General features: G+C 40.8%; 2 protein-coding genes across 2 annotated transcripts; both read left to right on the top strand.

The window, feature by feature from the left end:
• Positions 1-859, top strand: LOC144093261 (parvalbumin, thymic-like). Its single transcript, XM_077626631.1, has 4 exons — positions 1-231; positions 319-451; positions 531-640; positions 723-859. Exons 1-4 carry the CDS (start codon positions 171-173, stop codon positions 749-751), a joined length of 333 nt encoding a protein of 110 aa, XP_077482757.1. The 5' UTR covers positions 1-170; the 3' UTR covers positions 752-859.
• Positions 860-1,215: 356 nt separating this feature from the next.
• On the top strand, positions 1,216-5,539 carry LOC144093019 (parvalbumin beta-like). Its single transcript, XM_077626251.1, has 6 exons — positions 1,216-1,739; positions 3,297-3,437; positions 3,633-3,699; positions 4,212-4,344; positions 4,979-5,088; positions 5,203-5,539. Exons 3-6 carry the CDS (start codon positions 3,639-3,641, stop codon positions 5,226-5,228), a joined length of 330 nt encoding a protein of 109 aa, XP_077482377.1. The 5' UTR covers positions 1,216-1,739; positions 3,297-3,437; positions 3,633-3,638; the 3' UTR covers positions 5,229-5,539.
• The last annotated feature ends 1,478 nt before the right edge of the window (positions 5,540-7,017 follow it).

Raw genomic sequence — 7,017 nt, forward strand, 5'->3', positions numbered from 1 at the left:
ACCCACCGCCCGCCTCCCGCCCCAAATAACCCAATCTCAAGTAGTCATCTGCAGGTGACAGCAGACAGAAGGACGCTGGTGGTTTGTGACACCCAGTGGGAGGAAGCCCATTCACCCGAGCGCCTTGTTTCTTTCGTGCCGCCACCTCCACCGCCACAAGCTCCCTCAACATGGCCATGAGCGACGTTCTCGCCGTTTCCGATATTACCTCTGCCATCAACGCGTGCAAAGGTAAGAGAAAAAAAAATGCGGATATATACACCCAACTCACTATTACAATTTCAAGTGTTTTTTTTTGTTTTGTTTTTTCACCCCCAGCCAAAGACTCGTTCAATCCAAAGATGTTTTTCAAAGTGGTGGGTTTGTCGAAGAAGACTTCAACTGAGATTGAGAGGGTCTTCAACATCTTGGATCAGGATAAAAGTGGATTTATAGAGCAGGATGAGTTACAGTGAGTTCATTTTTTCCTTTTTATTTTTTGCAATTTTTAAATTTTCACTTTTAAAGACATGGACCGTTTTGCCTTTTAGGCTGTTCCTGCAGAACTTCTCCAAAGGTGCCAGGACACTAACGGCCGCCGAGACCAGGGCTTTTCTGCTGGAGGGGGACTCGGACGGCGACGGGAAGATTGGATGGGAAGGTAAGCCAGAAAAAAAAAATGTCCCAAAGCTTTTGTGGTGTGAATGTCCTCTTAAGATTACGTTCTGGGCTCTACTTTTCAGAGTTTTCAGCGTTGGTCAAGTCTTCATAAGAGGACATTGATCTCTCTATGGTTTCAGTGTCTGGGAAATGATGGCAGGATGTGCCTCCTTTTGAGAATTGTGATAGAAAATAATATGTTGTATGTGTGTAGAGCAAAGGTGTCAAATTTAATTTTGTCGCGGGCCACGTCGTAGTTGCCGTTTCATTCCGAGGGTCGTTTGGGCCGCCAAAAAGAATCGACTAATGAATGGACGGCTTGTCTGAGAGTCGTTACGTCATTTGTAGACGTTATGATTGGCTTTTTGAACCTCCTAGTGGCAAATAATCTCTTATATTTTTCACTTTTTTACAATTTCATTAGAAATGGGGTGGAAACATTCCATTTTTAATGCTTTTTTCAATCAAAAAGGAAAAACAGTAACTATGACATTTCAGTTTTATTTATTTTTCTAAATTGATTCCAAAATAACGCACAAAATGATGTGGCGGGCCGGATCTGGCCCCCTAGCCGCCACTTTGACACCTTTCGCGTAGCAAGTTAAGTGATTGAATTTTTTTTTTCTGTGATGTCATTCCTCCATAGAGGCTCTAAATAAAGATATTTTCTCTCCCACAAGAAGACCCTTGTCTTTCCAAAGCTTCCGTTGGACAGGTGAAACGAAGCGTCTTCCTAGCCAAACCAAGTACGATTAATTGGTTTCATGGAAAAACCCTGAGAACATGTAAGTAGAAAATTGTTACCAGGCTCCAGCACCCCCTGCGACCCTGGTGAGGTTGGGCGGTTGGGAAAATGAATGAATGAGGGAGACAGCAAAGGTGTACTAGTGGCTCGAAGCAGATGCTAATAGCATCTTTTAATGTATTTTGTTGAGGAAAACGACAAATAATCGCTAACCTCAGAAACTTTGCATCCTAAATGTGTTTTTTTTTTAAGCAGGCATGTTGGAAGTGTTGAGAAAACTGAAGAAGAAGAAATGAAAACACACAAACAGGTTGCCTGTGCCCAGTGGTTAGCGTGTCAGCCTCACAGTTCTCAGGTGGGTTTGCATGTTGGATTTTTTTTTTTGCATACGGTTAGGCCATTTACAGCCCCCGTTAAGCCCCCCGGCAAGTTGATCTGACTTAAATATGATGTCGAGAATCTGTCCTCGGGGGGGCCCCCGCTCGAAGCCCACCGTGTTTAAAATTACAGACACTGGTTGCTTGATGGCCTTTAATTGCTTCTCCGCTGGGGTATTCGTAACATAACACGGTTATTGAAGAAGACGCGGGATCTCAGGCCGGTGTCCTTTCAGGTGACGGACCTTGTTTGACCGCTGAAAATTATGACGTGGCCTCATTTAAATACCATTAAAAAAACAATTGGCCCTAATTCATTGTTATATATTATTGGGCTTTTGGAAAAAAAATGCAAAAAGGCCACTTGGTTTTACCAAGGGGGATTCTCGGGTGTCATATCAAACATAGTTTCAGTGCGGAGATGATGACACTTTTTTCTTAAAATAGCCACCGAATAGTTTCATCACCATAAGGAGAAATGATCTGAATGGGCGGAAGAGGGGGGACCGTCAATTTAAAATTAAAATCAAGATGGCAGACCGTCCTCTGAGGCATCAAAGTGTGGACGAGTGTCCAATCTGAGAATTGAAATATGTTGGATGTGCGGCTGGCAATTAGTTAGCGCTGTCAAAAAAAAGATAGGAAGCTGAAGATTTCCTCTTTTACTATCTTTCCTTTTTTAATTAAAAACAACTGATGTAAAGGTAAAAAAAAAAGGAAAAATATTTCATCGTTATTTTTAACATTAAATCAAACTGAGAATGTAAATATGCACGAAATATAGAATATTTACGGTTTTTCTTATGAGTTAAAACACAAAATATTAAAAGATCAATAGAAATATTTATCCCCAAATTTATATGAAAAGTTTATAGTGTAGGAACAATAATACAAACAGGAAATGGGGTTTAAAAAGCATGTCACAACTGGAGAGTATTTAACTGGCCACTAGTGGGCAGTGTCTACCTCTGGGTGTAAAAATAATATTAAAAAGACACCATAAAAGCTCCATCGGGGTGACTTACGTTTGCGGCAGGTCTTGGAACGTATTATATGCGATAAACGAGGTATTACTGTAATTAAAAAAAAAGCCAAATACAAGAGAAACAGTGCTATTACAAGGCTTAAAAGGAGGATTTGGACAAATTGCAATGTGGATTAGTTATCATAGAAGCTGTCAATTTGGGCACCCTTAGGGCCCTGAACCAAAAACACTTTAGCACCCCGCCGCCGGTCTGCGGTCCGTCGATACAAGCGAACACCTGTCAAACTTAGCAACTTGTAGACAAACCTGAAGGCGTGCGTCTGTTGCTATGCCGGCCGATCAACAAATCTTCCCAGCTGTCTACGACGTTGACAAGATGGCCTCCCGCCAGCTGAAATTTACCTTCATCGAGTTAGCCCCAAATTAGCTCGCTGCAATATCAAGCACTTTTTAGCTCTGCGCGCAACTCCCTTTTAAGCGTCTTCATTTAATGGAGCTATTAATAGAAGCAGTCTGTCTAGTGGACACATTTTCTACCTCTGCTTTCCAGCGGCGTGTCCGTTAGCCGGCCCGTGCATCGGATTTCCTGCCGCCGCGGGTATAAGTGGAGCTCCCGGGGCCGTGGGGCCCCACTGCAGTGAACGGATTCTTCTCAGCCAATCCTCTCTCGTCTCTGAGGTAGAAACTCAAGGTGAGTTCAGGTGATGGGATTTATGCAAAAGGCAGAGCGGAGGGAGGACTATCGTGCCGCAGGAGTTATTTGGTTGGCGTTTTGTTTTGGAGAAGTTGGATCACTTGGTGTTTTTTTGCGGGGGGATTTATACTTGCTTTATTTCCACTTGTTGACTGTCATGTCGGCTGATGTCCTTTTTCTTTTGTCTCGCAGTTAAAGATGGCGTTCGCCGGAATTCTGAGTGACTCTGACATCACTGCAGCCCTTGCTGCTTGCCAAGGTAACACATTTGCATCTAGGCATGGTTAATTGGTACACATTGTATCTATTTTAGGTTATTTCGCTTTTTTATGACCTCCTGTACAGTGGCCTTTTTTATCACAGTTTGATGATGAAGACAAATAACTGCTTTTTTTAAATTGGCGATAGTTCATTTGGAGATGTAATAGTTGTCCTCTTTTTAAGCCTCTTAATAGCAAATGTCCTTCTAATTTTAAAATGTACTATAGGTTTGAAACAATATTTAAATATTTATAACAACAGTAAATATTCTACTTATTCGATTACACTAAAAAGGTGGAGAGGAATAAATATTCTCCACTTTATTTAGTTTTTCAAAATTTTGGTATTTGTCAAAAAATATTTTGGGATTAAAACTAAATGGAACAAATCCCCCCTCAAACCTTAGGTTTTTTTTAGATTTAAAAAAAAAGGAAACATATTTTATCTTCATTCATGATTAAAAAATGGAAAAGATGCTGGACATTAACATGAGTTGAAATGTGTGCGCAGCTGCCGACTCCTTCAAGCACAAGGAGTTCTTCGCCAAGGTGGGCCTGGCCAGCAAGTCCGCCGACGTGGTCAAGAAGGCTTTCGCCGTCATCGACCAGGACAAGAGTGGATACATTGAGGAGGAAGAGCTCAAGTAGGCTTCTCGCCTATCGGGTGTCCATCTGAGTGTGTCAAAGTTGAGCACGTTGCGTCCGTCCGTCTTTTGTGATAGCCCTCCAAATTTGGGATTCAACATGGCGGGTATGGAGTGGATGGATGTTAGTTTTAGAACTATACCAGGGGTGTCCAAACTTTTGTCAAAAATAAGCAAGGGCCAATTTAAAGTCCTTCCACTTTTATTGGTTAAATAGACAAATGGAATCAGGTTTAAAAAAAAACTTAAAAATAGGGTTTTAATTCATTTAGTGCCATTGTTCAGTGCCAATCAAAGTCAAATTAGAGACGATGGTGGTTTTCCATGTTGATTTTAAACTATTAGTGTTAAAAATGCTGTTTGGTTGCTTCAATTATACCTAGTGGACAAATCTAAAAAAAAATCTACACAACCCTGTTGAAATGGAGTGACTTGTTAAGTGTTAATGTGAGCTAACACCAGTCTAAATTTCAATCGAAGAGACTTTGTAGACTATGTTTGTGTTAGGTCAGGTCATTGATAACTCTTTGGCTGCTGTTGACGGCGATAGACGTTCAATACAAGTCTTGAAATGAATTAAATGTCTACAGTCATGTCAATGTCAATGAAAGAGTCGATGTTGGTTCTCGTGCAGGCTCTTCCTTCAGAACTTTTCCGCTAGCGCCCGGGCTCTGACCGACAAAGAGACCAAGGCCTTCCTGCAAGCCGGCGACACCGACAACGACGGCAAAATCGGAGTTGAGGGTAAGCGTGTCCTTCCCTAATTTTCCCAGCCATTCGATTCCACGGGAAGAATTTGCGTCTTCCTTTAAAAAGTCTCACGGGAGTTCCACGTTCTGATTTGTTTTTCTCCTCCAGAGTTTTCTGCTCTGGTCCAGCACTAAAGCAACCCGCTGTCTACCATCTTACTTGACTAGGAACAAGAACTACGGAACCACTTGAGGCCAGATGCTCCTCTCTTCTCCCTTTCTCTCTCCCCTCATCTTCACCTTCACCTTCATTTTGTTTTTTGTTTTTTTTCATTTGACCTTTGAGCTTTGATACCAACATGTCTTCCATCCTCTCTCTCTCTCAAATGCTTCTGACGTCGTCGTCGGACTGTGACTTTTGCTAACTGTGAAAACCCCACACGGTGCACTTTTACAGCTAACGGACGATGAGTGATCAAATAATAAAGGGTCTTTTTCAATACTGACTCTTGGTCTTAAACCCTTTTGGACTCTTCTAGACCTCCGTTCATGGCACTAAATCTCATTCTTCTTATAGTTTTCTTTTAAGAAGATCACATTAGAGCTCTTCATGTGCTTTGAGCAAACACTATCAGTTTCTACTGGGCTTTAAAGGGCACTCATTTAACTCATGGGATGCCTTTAACGGTGCTAGACGTCCAAATTATCTTGAGCGCAATGGGAAAATTAACAGAAGTTGTCTGGCATTCATAGTCAGTCCACCCAATTCATGGAAATATAAATAGAATGATTGAAAACTGGTATCATAATGAGTGATCCTACCACTTTTTCTTTTTAAATGACCACTCATAAGAACATTTATGTCACTCGGTCTTAGCTGTCAACTTTCGGAATATATGTAGTGACCGTTTTCCCTCACAGGGTTAATCAAATGAACCCCAAGTACTCCCAACATTGCTGACATTGCAGACCCCGACGAGAAAAATAATGACCTTAATTCCCTTGGTTCTTGTTATATTACTTCTTTAAAAAAAGAAAAAAAAACATCTTACTTGAGTCACATGTGAGATAAACGCTGACTGAAACCACTAGAGATGACATTACATTGCCAGGGGAAAGCTATCCGTACTAGATGGTCGTCACGGTAGCCAGATGTAAATAAATACATACATTTCATATAAAATGGTGAATTTAGTACAGTTCCATATTATTACAACACAGATGGTGATCAAACCAGCAGGAATGCATGCAAACTGGTTAATAGTATTGTTCTACTGACAGATAGTAAATGTCAGAGTATGAAATGAGAAAATGTATCTCACATGATCCATTGCAGAATGCATTGGTGCTGCTCTTTTCAGCCCGCTTTAGCATCTTAGTCACGCGACAGCAAAAATGGTCCGCCCAACCTCGAACCCTCGATCTCGGAACTGCGAGGCGGGGGTGCTAACCACTTCTCCCCAAGCCATCATCAAATGCACTTAAAAAAATAGAATAAATATAATTGGTTGGGGTTTTGCAATTGAATCGATTGGATGTACTATACTTAAGAATTGTAGTAATTTTAATTATATCAGGATAAAGTGATTCTTATTTAGTTTGATGAATTGAAATAGAAATTTTCAATTCATTGTACATTTTATTTCTTTCCAATTGAACTATTCAGACCTTCATTTACAGTTCAATGTCATCAACCACAAGGAAATTAGTAAGCACAATGTGTACTTATTTGATCCAATTCATTTGACTTGTATAATATTATATTCGATTAAAAATACTAATGCATGCGTCATATCATCACTAATCATCCACCTCATTTTTATTGTAACATCATCCATCCATTTAAATAATCAAATGCATCGCCTGAGTACCAAAAATTCCCCAGATTAGATTAAAGAGACTTGATTAAATGCGATATGTGCATAATCTCTCATGTTCACATGCGGAGGGAAGTATGGAGGAGGGAGGGAGGGAAGGATGGGAG

This window comes from Stigmatopora argus, chromosome 18, assembly GCF_051989625.1.
Source record: "Stigmatopora argus isolate UIUO_Sarg chromosome 18, RoL_Sarg_1.0, whole genome shotgun sequence".
Classification (NCBI taxonomy): Eukaryota; Metazoa; Chordata; class Actinopteri; order Syngnathiformes; family Syngnathidae; genus Stigmatopora; species Stigmatopora argus.

Excerpts from the sequence above, each read along its gene's own strand:
- LOC144093261 (XM_077626631.1), top strand. The coding sequence starts at position 171 with ATGGCCATGAGCGACGTTCTCGCCGTTTCCGATATTACCTCTGCCATC. Across the intron at positions 452-530 it reads ATAGAGCAGGATGAGTTACA|GCTGTTCCTGCAGAACTTCT; the intron begins GTGAGTTCATTT and ends TTTGCCTTTTAG. Across the intron at positions 641-722 it reads CGGGAAGATTGGATGGGAAG|AGTTTTCAGCGTTGGTCAAG; the intron begins GTAAGCCAGAAA and ends TCTACTTTTCAG.
- LOC144093019 (XM_077626251.1), top strand. The coding sequence starts at position 3,639 with ATGGCGTTCGCCGGAATTCTGAGTGACTCTGACATCACTGCAGCCCTT. Across the intron at positions 3,700-4,211 it reads AGCCCTTGCTGCTTGCCAAG|CTGCCGACTCCTTCAAGCAC; the intron begins GTAACACATTTG and ends ATGTGTGCGCAG. Across the intron at positions 5,089-5,202 it reads CGGCAAAATCGGAGTTGAGG|AGTTTTCTGCTCTGGTCCAG; the intron begins GTAAGCGTGTCC and ends TTTCTCCTCCAG.